The sequence below is a fragment of the Oryx dammah genome, unplaced genomic scaffold (assembly GCF_014754425.2).
Source record: "Oryx dammah isolate SB20612 unplaced genomic scaffold, SCBI_Odam_1.1 HiC_scaffold_4, whole genome shotgun sequence".
Classification (NCBI taxonomy): Eukaryota; Metazoa; Chordata; class Mammalia; order Artiodactyla; family Bovidae; genus Oryx; species Oryx dammah.
In genome coordinates, this window is record NW_024070188.1 from 68,331,925 (window position 1) to 68,348,713 (window position 16,789).

General features: G+C 39.0%; 1 protein-coding gene across 1 annotated transcript in view; it reads left to right on the forward strand.

Annotated features, from left to right (window-relative positions):
* Positions 1-10,777: 10,777 nt before the first annotated feature.
* Positions 10,778-16,789, forward strand: part of ZC2HC1B (zinc finger C2HC-type containing 1B) — a 30,289-nt gene continuing 24,277 nt past the window's right edge. Inside the window, exons 1-3 of the mRNA XM_040238614.1 lie at positions 10,778-11,118; positions 15,093-15,212; positions 15,755-15,893. Coding sequence (XP_040094548.1) covers positions 11,035-11,118; positions 15,093-15,212; positions 15,755-15,893 — 343 coding nt within the window. The 5' untranslated portion in view covers positions 10,778-11,034. The remainder of the gene's footprint in view (positions 11,119-15,092; positions 15,213-15,754; positions 15,894-16,789) is intronic.

The window sequence follows — 16,789 nt, forward strand, 5'->3', positions numbered from 1 at the left end:
TCCCTGTCTTTTGGTGAGATTTTTTTTTTAACTTTTTCAAGGCTCAAGCAATGACACCATCACAATTGTTAATTATTTGGTAAGCTGTGACTTTCTTGCAACAGACAAGTTGTTAGTGATCCTTGTTCATGTGTCTGACTAATGCTTTGTTAACTGGACTGTTCTGAAAAAAAAAATCTGGACACTGTTGGTCTGAGCAGGGTACAGAATGGCTGGGGCCCAACCATTCTTAGCAGGTAAGCTATATTTGATATCTAAATTATTAGGAAGTGCCTTCATCTGTAATTTGATTGTGGCTTTTCCTAAGCTGATAGGTGTTATCTTTCTCTGTATGTTATGTATTCTAAATCGTAAGTAATTACTGTAGAATTTAAAAAGAGTTGTGGAAAACAGTAGCATTAGGTGCTCTACTGACATTGATACAAAAAAAATTTGGCTGAAGAGCTTGTTTTTACAGAAGTAGAAAACTGGAGAGCATGAATTTAAATGCCAGCCTGTAGAAGCAAAGGGCCAGATCATGATTTATATTTGTTTTGGGAATGTACTAAATCCTAAAGAGATGACCATATATTTTGGTAGCTATCTCATTTGGAGGTTTTTTAAACCACAAGAATCTTAACAAGATGTGGAATGTTACTTTGACTTGGTGGTGTTCACACTCCATCTGTGGAACTTCTAATTTTACCACACCTGACTCAAATGGTTTAAGTCAACATGTTATATATTTTGCAGTTAGGAGAATGTGACTAAAAGCCACTAGTCTTCCTGAGAAACATTGTGATTTGGGCAGATGATCTTCCAAATATGAAGATCTTGATTTTAATCAGGAAAAAAGTTCTTAACATAAGTTCATAACTTTTTGGAATATTTATGATGTGAGTCATGTATAAACAATGGTTGGAAACTTCAGCTCTGTTTAAATGTATGGTGTCCTAAGTAATAAGGGAGTTTCACCTTCAAGGACAGCATTGTCCAAGGAGGCAGGGTGTGTGCAACAAAATATGACCAGCAATGTCAAGTCACTGCGATAAGTATCACTTGAAATGAGAATCTTGGTACTTGCTGTTCCCTCTGAAGTGCCCTTAACTGTAAATAAATCTTCCTTAAGGGTGATGCTCAGTTGTCACCTACCCCATAAACTTTTCCCTGACCATGTTTTTCATAATAGCTCAAACCTTTCTCTGCATTCTTTATGTTCCTTTCTTTCTTTATGTTCTCTGTAACATCTTTTGGCATCTGAGATGTTATCTTTTCAGTCTCTTACTAGAGCACACTGAGGGCAGAGTATTTTTCTTTACAGAGTTATCCCCAGTGTCTAGAACAGAGCTTGGCATTCAGTAAGTGATTAGTAAGTAATATAAAACGAATGGCTATTTGGACAGATATTTCAGAAAAGAATTGCTTAAATTTAAAAGGACCTAGATTCAGTCTTAGCCAGAAAGAAGGCCTCAGGCATCCCAGATAGTGGGTAAAAATTACTTAAGAATTTGCCTGCTGTATTTTAAGAACCTATTTTGTTTAAACACTGTCTGTAATTGGTATAAAGTCACTATTTTGGATACTTTAGAACTTATTTTACAAGTCAGAGTATCGAGAGCTATTATAATTTATGCCACCTGTGATGTATCCACACATCCATTGTGATGTCATCAGATCACTTCAGGTGAAGTACAGAACTTTATAAAGATTGTCAGTAACTTTGAATTATCAATACTTTTATGTTCCTTCTTGTGTGTTGCCATTAGTACATTTTATTCAGCTTACTTGTTGCAGTTAAAGGTCAGAAGAAGGTAAAAATTCTAATGGCCTTGATTTTTACTTGTAAAACTTACAGGAGAATGTATAATAAACATTCCAGTTATTCAGGTTAAGTAGAACAAGTTATTCAAGTTAAGAAATAGAACACAGAAACCACCTGTGTGTTTTTATTCAATTTATTCTTCCCTTTGGTAACTCTTACAATCTAGACTTTTATATTAAGTGACATCTGCATGGTATCCCTATGAACACAATATCTTGTTTAGCTTTGAACACCTGAGAAGCACAAGTCTAGGTCAGTGACTCTTTGATCAAGGCATCCTTGAGAAGATAGCTGAATAGTCTGAGTCTTACTTCAGCTCCTAGAGTTTTAAGGAACCCCATGTGTAGATGTCTGAACTGGGTGATGAGTGAGTCCTGGGAACACCAGTCACCACAGTTGGAGTGTCCTGGATCTCCTGCCAAAATAGGCTTAGCGGCTGCTTCTCCACTTAGCATGACCTCTCTCCATCTCTGAAGAGATGAGTGCACAGCCTTCCTGTGGAGTGAGATGAGTCTCCTCAGCTGATTTAGACATCAATATGAAGAGCAAGCAGGCACTTTTCTGGGATTTGGTCAAGTAAAACCAAGTACAGAACAGAATGAGAGCCAGATAAATATAGGAAATAGTATCCTTAGATTACAAAGGCTGTGAATATCTAGGTTCTGACTACCTTCAGCATATCTGTGTCTTTAGTCACTCTCCTCCAGTCTGAGCTGGTTGCTTCTCTAGTTCTGGGGCCCAGCTGTCATCCTGTCATCCTTCTCTCCCCCTTGTGTTGAATGCCTGTTTGCTGTATCATTTACTCACCATGTGGAGTATATATCCTCCACTAATTCTTGAGACAGAGAACATAGGATGTAGTCTTTGAAGGCTTACTTGTCTGGAAATGTGTTCTACCCCCATATCTGACTGGTAGATTGGATGGGTATGAAACTCTAGATTGCAGGTTATTTTCCATCAGAAGTTTAGAAAATTTTTCCCTGCTTATTTTCATTTTTACTGTTTGTGAATCTGAAGCCATTCTGACTCCTGATACTTTGTAAGTTAACTGTTTTCTAAGTCAATAGAATCTGTCTCCAGTATTATAAAATTTTACAATAATACTTGCTGGTACAGATCTGTTTTCATTTGTGCTGTATCTTAGGAGACTGATGTCCTTTCACTTCTGGAAATAGTTTAAAATTATTTTTATTTTCTTCCTTGTATTTTCTCCTTTCTCTCCTGAATTTCCATTTTGGAGTAGGACCTTCTGGACAGGTACTGTAATTTGCTTATGTTTCAGTATTTCTGTGTCATTTTACTCTACTTTTAGGGAGACTCCACTAATTCTGCCTGCCAACCTGCTGTTGAGTATTTCTCATGTAAGGCTTTTAATTTCTAAGAGCTTTAATTCTCCTTTATAGCGTTTACTATGGGCTTACCTGCTGGAGACTTCCCTCAGATCTTTGGAAATTCCTGTCTGTTTTTCACAGTTAAGATTGGAGGAAGAAAACACTGGAGACTGAATGGATGGGTAGCATCAGATGATTTTGAGCTTTTATTGTAGGGTGGTCTGGGGTGAGCTGTTTCTTGAATCTTCCTAATGTCAGTATCTTTAGCTCTTTCTCCATGGAATGATTATATTCTCAGGAAAGCTTGCATTCTGCCTTGAGAGTAAGGGTCTGGCAGGCAGAGTTCTGTGAGCCAAGTAGAGGAAGGTGGGTGTGGGAAATTTTCTGCTTTCAGCATCACTGTAAATGAGATTAATCACTAGATTATGCACACATATATCACAAATGCAATTAATCCTCATTAACCATGGAGTTCCTCTGCAAATTGACCTACTCAATAAAATTTATAACCTTAAATCAGTAGTCAAAGGTACTTTCACGGCCATTCACAGCCATGTACATAGCAGTTTAAAAGTTGAGTCATGTAACACCCACACTCCCAGGTAGGGTAGCACGATGTGATGCTCTGCCTCCTTGTTTCAGCTGTCCTACTGTAAACAAGTGGACACTTTATGGTCTACTTCATGCCATGCTTTTCATAATGATGTACTTTTTCTTGATGGTTTCACTGTTTAAAAGGCTCCCACGCATAGTGTTGCAGGGCTACATATCTAAAATATGTTAGATAATCTTCATGCCAGCTTGAAGTATGTGGTTGGCTATGACTTCAATGTTGTTGAATCAAGTACATTTAAGGTGTCTTTGAACAAATACAAAGAAGGAGGTTAAAATGTGACCCAGAGGCTCACAGGAGCTTAACTTTGTATTTCCCCCAGGAGTAATGTCAGTATTTGCCCATTTAGTGCTTGCAGGGATATATGGAATGTTACTAACACAAATATTGAGAAACAACTATGTGTATGTGAGTGGTGTCTACCTACCCATGCCTTCAGTTATGCCTCATGTTGACTCGTACACAGACCTTCCGTCTTATCCTTTCTGAAGAGTAGTCTTCTGCTAGAGTTGGAGAAAGGCAATCACGCAGCAGCTGTGGGATGAAGGGAGAAGAGTCTAGGAATCTCTACCTCTTTTTAGAAGACTTTCTCCCTGATTCTCCATATTTTTGCAATCTCTTCTTCCTCATGTATCCTGTCCCTGTGTCAAAGGTATGTCCTGCTTCAGAAGTTTCTATGATTTTGAAGGGTTCTGTGTGTAAATCTGGATGGTTCTCAGTTGTTGTTTTTTTTTTTTTTCTGCCATCAGCTTGGGAAGTGGATTTTGATGTAGTTTTATGTCCTCCAAGTTGGTTACCATGTCCTCAGCTTTCCAGATCCCAGTTTTTTGGGTTTTTTTTTGTCCTCATTCCTCCCTGTCCTCAGGGTTCTCCATGTTTCTAAGTGACCTTTACCATAGGATTTGGGGAGAAAGCAGAAAGAAAATGGGGTGTTCTCTGCCATCCTAATTTCCTTAGTCTCAATTCCTTTTATTTTATAACTCATGTTCCTGAGATAATAAGTTTTGGCTAGTATGCCAGCCCCTTTGCTGTAGGGCCCAGAAAGATGTCCGTATTGCTCATATTTGCATGTTCTAGACTGCAAAGGACTCAAGAGTTTTTGATTCACTGACAACTAAATAATTTTCCTTCTTTGCAATGTCTTTATAAGGTGCAATATAAGTAATGTGGATTGATAAGTGTCTCTACAAAGCATTCTTAACTTCCAGCTCAGAAAGAGAATGTCTACTCTCAAGTAGAATTTTTTCCAACTTCACTGCAGCCATAATCCTCTCTAGGTTTCTTATAAAATTTTTGAACTGAGATTTTGTAATGCTTATTTATCATTGTTAACATGCTAGACAAAACTGTTGATCGCTTCCAGATCACTTTCCTCATTTTAAAAATTGTCTTAAGATTGTGAACCAATGTATAAAAACAATAGCCACTTTAATAGTCTCCTGAGACTCCAGTTAGGGTAAAGTTAGAAATAGGTAAGTTAATGTCATTGTTTTAGAATCGTTTATAACAAAAGTTTTTTAAATGTCATTCTTTCTTTTAAACAGCAATGCATAATGTATATAGAAAAATTGAAAATTTAGGAAACTCAAGTTTTACCTTTTTTCTTCTCACTCTAGGTAATTATGTGTTGTGTGTGTACCATATATATATGTATATATATCCTTCCAGTCTATTTGTAAATACATGAATAAAATGCATCTTAAAATTTTCCTATTATTCTCCCACAAATCATTTTTAATTACTACATTTTCATTCACTCATTAGCAACCTACTTCTGTAAAGGCCAAAAAGTATTTATAACTTGGCTTTGCAGACTATTTGGTCTCTGTTAACAACTACTACACAACTCTACCTCTGTAGTTTGAAAATAGCAATAGATATTATATAAACAAATGGGCCTGGCTGGGTACTATTAAAACTTTATTTATAAGATCATGCAGCCTCAAATTGGGCCCAATGGCCATGAGTTGCCAACCCAAATGTATTTAAACTTTTAATTTTGATGCAATTCATAAAAAATTGTGGAGATTCCTGCACTCTTTATCTAGTTTCCACCAAGTTACATCTTAACTACAGATGTTAAATCCAGAAAGTATACATTGGTACAGTGAGTGTTTGTAGTGCCATGCCATCACTTCTCAGCTAAGATCAAGTGTAGTTCCATGCCATGTTACTACATGCATCAACACCACAGGAAAGATAGAGAACTAGCCCATCACCCAAAGGTCTTCCTCATTCCACCTCCCTCACTGACTATCCCTACCTCTTGGCAATCACTAATCTCTTTTCCATCTCTACTTCTGTCATTTCGAGAATGTTTTACAAATGGAATCATTTGTGACCTTTTGAGAACAACTTTTCACTCAGCAATGAGATTGAATCAGGTGGTTGTATCAGTTGTTGTTGTATATGTATCAGGTTGTATATGTATCAGTAGTTGTTCAGTCTCTTAAATTGTGTCCAATTCTTTGCGACCTTATGGTCTGTAGCATGCCAGGCTTCCCTATCCTTCACTATCTCCTGGAGTTTGCTTAGACTCTTATCCATTGAGTGGGTGTTGTCATCCAAGCATCTCATCCTCTGTCACCCTCTTCTCCTTCTGCCCTCAATCTTTCCCAGCATCAGAGTCTCTTTCAATGAGGCACCTCTTCCCATCAAGTGGCCAAAGTATCAGAGCTTCAGCATCAGTCCCTCCAGTGAATATTCAGGGTTGATTTCCTTTAGGATTGACTGGTTTGATTTCCTTGCTGTCCAAGGGACTCTGAAGAGTCTTCCCAGCACCACCATTTGAAAGTATCAATTCCTTAGCCATCAGCCTTTATGGTCCAACTCTCACATCCATACATGACTACTGGAAGAACCATAGCTTTGACTATCTGGTCCTTTGTCAGCAAAGTGATGTCTCTGCTTTTTAATACACTGTCTAGGTTTGTCATAGCTCTTTTTCCAAGGAGCAAGCGTCTTTTAATTTTGTGGCTGAGGTCTCTGTCCACAGTGATTCTGGAGCCCAAGAAAATAAAGTCTGCCACAGTTTCCACTTTTTCCCATCTATTTGCTATGAAATGTTGGGACCAGGTACCATGATCTTGGTTTTTTGAATGTTGAGTTTTAAGCCAGCTTTTTCACTGTCCTCTTTACCCTCATCAAGAAGCTCTTTTGTTCCTCTTTGCTTTCTGCTGTTAGAGTAATATCATCACATATCTGAAGTTGTTGGTATTTCTCCTAGCAATCTTGATTCCAGCTTGTGATCCATCCAGCCCAGCAAGATGTACTCTGCATAGAAGTTAAATAAGCAGGGTGCCAATATACTGCCTTGACATACTCCTTTTCCTGTTTGGAACCACCCTGTTGTTCCATGTCCAGTTCTAACTGTTGCTTCTTTACCTGCATATAGGTTTCTCGGGAGGCAGGTCAGGTGGTCTGGTATTCCCATCTCTTGAATTTTCCACAGTTTGTTGTGATCCACACAGTCAAAGGCTTTAATGTAGTCAGTGAAGCAGAAGCAGTTTTTCTGGAAGCCCCTTTTTTCTATGATCCAGTGGATGTTGGCAGTATATCAGAGTTCCTTTCTGTTGCTCAGCAGTGTTCCAGGGTATGAATGTATCACAGCTTGTTTAACGATTCACATATTGAAGGGCATCTTGGTTGTTTCCAAGGATTCTTCTAAGTTTCTATTGATCTCCATGTTTGGTTCTCAGTGTTTCCTTTTCTCCTTGTTGTCAAGCTTCCAAACTGAATGTGTTTCAGAACGTGGTGGTCCATCTGTTTCAGGAGTTCAGTTGAATCATATTGTGTTTGTCATTATTTCACTCACTGGACTCAAAACTCAACTGATTCAAACCAAAGGCCATTGATCTTCCAGGGACTTCCATCCATTTACTTTGCAGGTTAGTACTGATACAGTGTATTTATGGCGATGGTTGAGTAAATAGTCTTAATACTTGGGGAGACAGAGACTCAAGTTTGAGTCTCACTGTTAACACTTACTACCTGTTGTCCTCAAGAAGTCACCTAATCTTGAACCTTCATTTTCTTATCTCTTAAGGGGAAAAAAAAAAAAAAAAAGGAACAACCCTATCTCATAGGATTGTTGTGAGGATTAAATGAGATTATGTAGGAAAAGTATTTGGGGACACCCTACGAATCTTACTGTAATATTCGTAAAAGTAAAGCATCCTTCACTAGTGTTTTAGAAAAGTTTTATAATTAGGATGAATGTTTTTAATGGGTAAGTATGTGGGGGAATGGGACATCCTTGCTGAAGAAAGAAAGTTATGACCTAGTTTTTACAGAGTTAGAAGGCCAAAAGAAGAATGGTATTTCTGTATGCTGCAATGGATGACCTGTGTTCTAATACAATACCATCTGGCAGATGTGAGAAGAAATCATTTAAATCAACAGTGTCTGTAATGAGCTACCATCTGATTCCTGTTAATCAAGACTTCCTTTCTCAAACTGTCTTCCCATGGTTTCCATGACCCTGTTCTCTCCTGCTTTCTCCTTCTGGCTTATCATCATCATCTTCTTGGCCCTTAAATATGGAGTTCCCTAGGGATCATCCCTGTACTTGTCTTTCCATGACCTCTTCCCTGGCAATATCATGCCTTTACATCACTCTCCAAACAAAGCCTACATCTGTGTCTCTAGCCCTGACCTCCCTCATTTCCATCCTGCTGGCTGGATGACTCTATCTCAGACTCAGTATTTCCAAAGCTGAGGTCATTTTTCTTACAAGATGTCCCTTCTTTTTGAATTATTTCTTTCTCTCCGTAGTCCTATTGTCTTTTCAGTCCCTGAGCATTCTTCTCTCGGTCACCTCCTGCTGCTGCTGCTGCTAAGTCGCTTCAGCCGTGTCTGACTCTGTGCGACCCCATAGACAGCAGCCCACCAGGCTCCCCCGTCCCTGGGATTCTCCAGGCAAGAACTCTGGAGTGGGTTGCTATTTCCTTCTCCAATGCAGGAAAGTGAAAAGTGAAAGTGAAGTTGCTCAGTCATGTCCAACTCTTAGCGACCCCACGGACTGCAGCCCACAGGCTCCTCTGTCACCTCCTAGTATCCCCCAAATCCAGTCATCATCTTATTGATTCTTTGGCCACAGTGTCTCTCATTTCCTCTTTCCTTTCTGTTTCAGGTTTACACCATTAGCTTTTTAACTAAAATCCCACTTTCCATCCCCACCGCTATCTGTTCATCCCTCCTCAGCTTTGTCACATGAATCTTCTACAGTGCCATCCAGGTTCTTCCTGCTCAATGTCCTCAGTTGCTCCCCTTATTTGTATAATAGAGATTAGCTGGATGGTTAGTTGAATGTAAAATATTCCCCGTGATCAAACTGCTTTTTTATGATCTTTATATTTTAAATATTTACTTATGTTTTATGAATTTATTGATTTGGCTTCACTGGGTCTTAATTGAGGCATGCAGGACCTTTTTTTTTAATTGATCTTAGTTCCTTGACCTGGGATCAAACCTGAGCCCCCTGCATTGGGAACACAGAGTCTTAACTGCTGGGCCACCAGGGATGTCCCTGCTTTTTAAATCTTTATTCTCAACTCCAGATGAACTGAAAGGCAGTAATATGAAACAAAACTTTTTTCCACAATGGTTTGCTTTTCCAACTTCATTTAAAGTAATTTATGGGCATACCTTCTCTCCTTTTCTATGCTGGACCCATGTATAGTTTCTTTCAATATCCCCACAGAGTTGCATATAACAGGTGTTTACTTATTGAATGAATAATTGGTCCTATGGTAGAAACTCAATTCTCATTTAACCCATACATCCAACAAGTAATTATTGAGAACCTTATTGTGGGTCAGGCACTTTGAGACATTGGGACAGAGTGGGCAGAGTTTTGTATGTTTTTTTTTTTTTTTTTTTAGATATTTTGAGTTTATTCTTCATTTAATTTTGAAAACACTATAACAATTGAATATTTTTTAGAAAAATAATAGCAAGTAGTATATTATTACTGTAGTTCTTCACTTATTCTCTACTACATATAAAATGTTTTCAGTGAGTCTTCTTCACAGACCCCGTGAAGAGATCGGACACAGAAGCACCACACCTGGGGTGATGTTCGTCATTCTCACGTGCTTCTTTATTGTAATGGCTTTGTCTTTCCTAGTTTGGAGCAAAGCCCACTGGTTCTACGTGGCCCATTTCATCCTCCTACTTCCTTTCTCTCAGGTAGTTTCCTAGCAAAGAGATTTGTTGAGAAAGCCATTCTCAGGAAAAAGTTCAGTCTCTCAGTCTTGTCTGACTCTTTGTGACCCCATGGACTGCAGCACGCCAGGCTTCCCTGTCCATCACCAACTCCCAGAGCTTGCTCAAACCCATGTCCATTGAGTCAGTGATGCCATCCAACCATCTCATCCTCTGTCGTTCCCTTCTCCTCCTGCCTTCAATCTTTCCCAGCATCAGGGTCTTTTCCAATGAGTCAGTTCTTTGCATCAGGTGGCCAAAGTTTTGAAGTTTCAGCTTCTCAGGAAAGTTTACCTTAAATTCAGTGACTAGGCAACCCATTTCATACTGTCCATGGTAAACTGGCATGCCTTCATTTAGCACACACATGATCTTGCGTTCTAGCAGCAATGTTAAAGATGTTACCATTGGATTATTTGTGACTTTATACTAGAGTATCAGCTTTGTTTGTTATTTAGTCACGTAGTCATGTCTGACTCTCTTGTGACCCCGTGGACTGTAGCCTGCCAGGCTCCTCTGTCCATGGGATTTCCCAGGCAACAATACTGGAGTGGGTTGCCATTTCCTCCTCCAGGGGACCTTCCCAACCCAGGGATCGAACCCACTTCTGCACTGGCAGGTGGGTTTTTTGGTGGCTCAGTGGTAAAGAATCTGCTTGCCAAGCAGGGAGGCATGCGTTCAATCCCCTGAAGAAAGAAATGGCAACCCACTCCAGTATTCTTCCCTGGGAAATTCTATGGACAGAGGAGCCTGGCGGGCTACAGTCCATGGGGTCACAAAAGAGTCGGACGTGACCTAGCACTAAACAACAACAAATCAGCTTTGTACTTAGTGCTGGATAGCTTTCTTTAGACATTAGTTTAATGATATATTAAATAATTGTACTCTAGTTGCCTGAGCATATGGAACTTATCTGTTTAGTGAAGTGAGAAGTCTGTTAGGAAAACATGGGTGAGTTTTACAAAGGATCTTCCTAAGAGAAGGAAGTCACTGGGTGATGGGGGGAGAGTGAGGATATCAAGCTATTGAGGTCTCCTCCACTTAGTCATTTCTTCTTGGGCAGGCAATTCCACGAAACTAACATAATGTGCTTTGGATCCTATACAGATGGCAATCAGGAATTATTTCCCTGTGAAGTCTGTGGAAGACGCTTTGCAGCAGATGTTCTGGTAAACATAAAGACATTTTGTAGATGTGTTTCATTGGAGTTAAATGAACTGTCAAGTTAGTGAGGAGGCCGCAGTGGCAAAGATTAAAGACAGATGTGGAGGGAAAGCAAGGAGAGAAAAGTACATAACCTACGGCTGGCAGGCCCCGAAGACACTTAGGTAGGTTGATGCTGCCCCCTTCGAAAGAGAGCTTTTTAAATCTGGTCCTCTTACTGAAAGGAAGCCAGATAAAAGTGTCTTGGCACAGCTGATCGTCTCTTGAGAGGTTTTGGCTCTTTCACCTTTTCTATAAGCATCAAAAATTCAAATTTTAAGGCCAAAGCACCAGGGAAATTAGCTAGTCAAGAGGAATGAACATTGAATTTGGAGCATCTGGAAACTTGGCTTTTAGCCTCAAATTTGTCACTAATTCTGACAAGTCCTTTAACCTCCCTCTGTTTCCTGCTTTGCCACGTATAAAGACAGAACTCTCCAGTTTCAGGGATTTTATGTAATTTGAACAAAATGGGTGTTAGTCCTCTTCCAGGACCTAATTGTTAATTAGATTTAAGCTAACTGCATGTCAAGTCCCCTGATTAATGCCCATAAAGTTGAATAAAGGCTTGATTTATTTTAAAATTAGGGAAACAAACTTCCCATATTATGAAGGAGTTCCCAAGAAAAATTATTGTTTAAAAAAAATCTAAGTAGATAATGAACTATTAGCTGGGACATTTAGATCAAAGAGACTTGTTTTCAAACTTAAAGAATTTGGACTATAATCCTGACCACATTTGGGGTGAAAGACTACCAAATGAGGCTGTAGGTTTTATTTCTCTGGGGAATTTAAAAATAGAATATCTGTTCTAGTTAACTGCAGCTAGAGTTTCCTGGATCTAGAAGGGGAACTCACAGGGTCTATTGTGGCCCAATAATCCCCTAGGGAGCTGCCTTTGCTAACCCAAGACTGCACCCCATGAGACTGGATTTGAGACCTAGGGAGGTACCTTTGAAGAGAGATCACTAAATGCTAAGTATTCTTGAGTCCTCTTGAGTTTTACTTCGTTGACCTATTTCTAGGCTACAAAGAGCATTTGATCAAGTGATCTGCTCTTTCTCTTCTCCCCTTCAGTTTTAAAATGATATGGCTTGTTCATCACCAGGTGCAGTGATTTTCATGGATCCTGTATTTTTTGGGTCTGGACAAAGTAACTAAGTAATAGCTGCTATGAGTTCCATGACCATGAATGAAGAGCACTTAGAGTGGAAGCCAAAGATTGGCATAATCCTTTAGTGGTACAGTAACTTTATCAAGGTGGTACACAGGCAGTATTCTTGCCTGGGAAATCCCATGGACAGAGGAGCCTGGCGGACTACTGTCCATGGGGTTGCAAAAGAGTCAGACATGGCTTAGTGACTAAATCACAACTACAAACAACACAGGCAAAGCTCTATGTGCTGCTTCCCTGGTTTTTGTACCAGAAATGCTGAGTTTTTACAGGTCTACTGGCTGGAGTCGTTTTCTCTGCCAATGGTCTTGTAAGTATTGTAATCAATTCAATTCAGTTCAGTTGCTCAGTCATGCCCGACTCTTTGTGACCCCATGAATTGCAGCACGCCAGGCCATCACAAACTCCCAGAATTCACTCAGACTCTCATCCATCGAATTGGTGATGCCATCCAGGCATCTCATCCTCGGTCGTCCCCTTCTCCTCCTGCCCCCAATCCCTCCCAGCATCAGAGTCTTTTCCAATGAATCAACTCTTCATATGAGGTGGCCAAAGTACTGGAGTTTCAGCTTTAGCATCAGTGCTTCCAAAGAACACCCAGAACTGATCTCCTTTAGAATAGACTGGTTGGATCTCCTTGCAGTCCAAGGGATTCTCAAGAGTCTTCAACACCACAGTTCAAAAGCATCAATTCTTCGGCGCTCAGCTTTCTTCACAGTCCAACTCTCACATCCATGCATGACTACTGGAAAAACCATAGCCTTGACGAGACGGATTTTGTTGGCAAAGTAATGTCTCTGCTTTTGAATATGCTATCTAGGTTGGTCATAACTTTCCTTCCAAGGAGTAAGCGTCTTCTAATTTCATGGCTGCAATCACCATCTGCAGTGATTTTGGAGCCTCCCAAAATAAAGTCTGACACTGTTTCCACTGTTTCCCCATCTATTTCCCATGAAGTGATGGGACCAGATGCCATGATCTTTGTTTTCTGAATGTTGAGCTTTAAGCTAACTTTTTCACTCTCCTTTCTCACTTTCATCAAGAGGCTTTTTGGTTCCTCTTCACTTTCTGCCATAAGGGTGGTGTCATCTGCATATCTGAGGTTACTGATATTTCTCCCAGCAATCTTGATTCCAGCTTGTGTTTCTTCCAGCCCAGAGTTTCTCATGATGTACTCTGCATAGAAGTTAAATAAGCAGGGTGACAATATACAGCCTTGACGTACTCCTTTTCCTATTTGGAACCAGTCTGTTGTCCATGTCCAGTTCTAACTGTTGCTTCCTGCTTCCATATAGATTTCTCAAGAGGCAGGTCAGGTGGTCTGGTATTCCCATCTCTTTCAGAATTTTCCACAGTTTCTTGTGATCCACACAGTCAAAGGCTTTGGCATAGTCAATAAAGCAGAAATAGATGTTTTTCTGGAACTCTCTTGCTTTTTCCATGATCCAGCAGATGTTGGCAATTTGATCTCTGGTTCCTCTGCCTTTTCTAAAACCAGCTTGAACATCTGGAAGTTCACGGTTCATGTACTGCTGAAGCCTGGCTTGGAGAATTTTGACCATTACTATACTAGCGTGTGAGATGAGTGCAATTGTGTGGTAGTTTGAGCATTCTTTGGCATTGCCTTTCTTTGGGATTGGAATGAAAACTGACCTTTTCCAGTCCTGTGGCCACTGCTGAGTTTTCCAAATTTGCTGGCATATTGAGTGCAGCACTTTTACAGCATCATCTTTCAGGATTTGAAACAGCTCCACTGGAATTCCATCACCTCCACTAGCTTTGTTCATAGTGATACTTTCTGAGGCCCACTTGACTTCACATTCCAGAATGTCTGGCTCTAGGTGAGTGATCACATCGTGATTATCTTGGTCATGAAGATCTTTTTTGTACAGTTCTTCTGTGTATTCTATATTTTAAAGTTTAATATTATAAGCTTAGGTTTGCTCTAAAATAAATGACTTCATGAAAAATGTTTGGACACACTAAGGGAAAATGTCTTCATAACTTAAATGGAATTGATGTATTTTTCATTTGTCGTATAGTTGTCCCAGTTGTTTCTTGCAGATGTTCTCAAATATTTCTTTGAAACCTCTCCACTCATTTTTTTCAGGAGTTAAGTGGTTTGATTTGCTGTATGTAGAAAAGCAGCCCAGTTAAATTCAATTTTGAAATGTTGAGTGGTAAGAGTTTTTCTGAAAAGGTTCCACTTGTATAAGAAGCTAAGTTTCCCCTTACTTTGCATACTTTTGTATGCAGAGAATTACTTCAAAAGGATGGAAAAACAAGGTTGTTGGGACTCAATTCCTGGATGACTTGCTTTTGGAATTTAGAAACAGTGAAGGCAGAAAACAGAATAGAATAAGTAAAGAAAATTTCCTTGGCTTCAGTGAATACTTAGCCAAATATCAGAGATAATTTATTTCCATTTAAACTAGAAAGCAAGTCTTTTCAACATTGTTTAATGCTTGGAACTATTTACTGAGCCCAAGTGGTAACGTTAAATATGTAAGACTAAATTTTAAGTCAGTTTCTTTAGCTGTAGAGGCCTTTTATTGACCTTGCCCAAACACAATATCTAGTTATGTGTAACATGGGTGAAGAGAGCCAGATGGATTTGCTCTGCTGTGATTTGAGAGTTAGAGAATGAACTTGGCTCTGAAGGTGCAACCCAGTCCCTGCAGTGGGGGCTGCTTGAGTACACTGAGCCATTACGAACTCTGTGATTGTACATGTTAAAAATTTTAATCCCCACTCCTTCTTTTCTAGGAAAGACACGGACCAATTTGTAGAAAACTCTTCAACAAAAAACGTAAACCTTTCAATTCCTTAAAACAAAGATTGCAGGGCACTGACATTCCCACTGTGGGAAAGGCGCCTCAGTCCAAGGTACTATCGATATCTTCGTTGCTGTTCTTGATTATGTCCTTCAGTACATGAAAGCCTCTTTCTGGCTCTCTGCTTTCATTTTTGCTTGATAGGGCAATGTAATGTCATGTAAGTATAATCCACCTTTACTGTTTTCTTTTTAATCATGCTCACTTAGATTTCCAAATGTATTTCAGATACTTTCCAGATGTGGCAGAAAACAAATCTCGTTTATATTTTCATTAGAGTAGCATTAAATCCAGCAATTAACTTGGAAGACAGTCACTTTTAAGGTTACATTTAAGTCTTCCTTTAAAGTTTTGTAATTTCTTTGTTTTTTGTGATTGTTGTTTTGTATTTTCCCTCACTACTGTGACTTGAAAATTTTTATTACTGTATTTTCCAAACCTCTTTTAGTGTTTTTGGAAAGCAAATTTCTCTTTTTTATCCAAATTTCACAGTTCTGTTTCTTGTAAATTCAAATCCCAGCTTTAAAAAAAAAGATTATAACAGTGAGATATATAGCCTAGATTAGTATATGTTGGTTTAATTTTTTTTTACAGCCACAGCCCGTGAGAAAATCTAACTGGAGACAACAGCATGAAGACTTCATTAATGCAATTCTGTCAGCAAAGCAGTGTACACTAGCCATTAAAGAAGGCCAGCCTCTCCCACCTCCACCCCCTCCGACCATCAACCCAGGTGTGTGGACAGTTTGGTTTGCTTTTGACATTTTACTCTTAACCAGTTGAGGCTATGCTTGATTTTTCAGCCTAGTCATTATGCCTTGCTTTCTCCTGTGTACTCTAAAATTTTAAACATTAGCAAATTATATAAAAGTAAATTATATAAAAGTAATTTTACCATAAAAATTATCTTATCCTATTTTTTCACCTCTGTATAAAGATTCTGTGTTTGCTCCTAACTTTAACATGAGATCACCACTGTACCCAAAGTTATGGCACTACAGAACTACGGGGGATGCTGTTCATGTCCAGGTTGATGATAACGGAGCTAGGCAGAGCAGTTTAAGCAGTTCTGTAATAACTCCATAGTATCAAATACCCACAGCTCTCTATTTTTTTGAGATCAAATTCCATAATATAAAATTCACCATTTTAAATTGTACAGTTTAGTGGCCAACAGTGTTTCTACACTAAGCTTTTTATATTGAACATTTTCAAATTACAGAAAAGTGGATGGAATTAGTACAATGATCACTCATATACCTTCCATTAAATTTGACAATTTTGACATTGTCATATTTTCTATCTCTTTCTCTTTTTTTCTATGAGGGGGGCAGAAAGATTTAAAAGTAAGCTTCAAACATCATAACACTTTATAACTATTTCAGCATGCATTTCTTAAGTACATTTCCTCTGTAACTACAATACTATTATTGCACTAAGTATTAATATATCATATTTTCCCAGTTATGTTAAGAATGTCCTTTGAAGCTCTCTCCTCACCACTCAGCCATAATCCAGGATTCAGTCAAGATCTGTGCGTTGTCTTTTGTTGTCTCTTTAGTCTCTTTTAATCCTGCACAACACCTCTGCCAGCCCAGTTATTTTATAGAACGTTTCATGTACTGGATT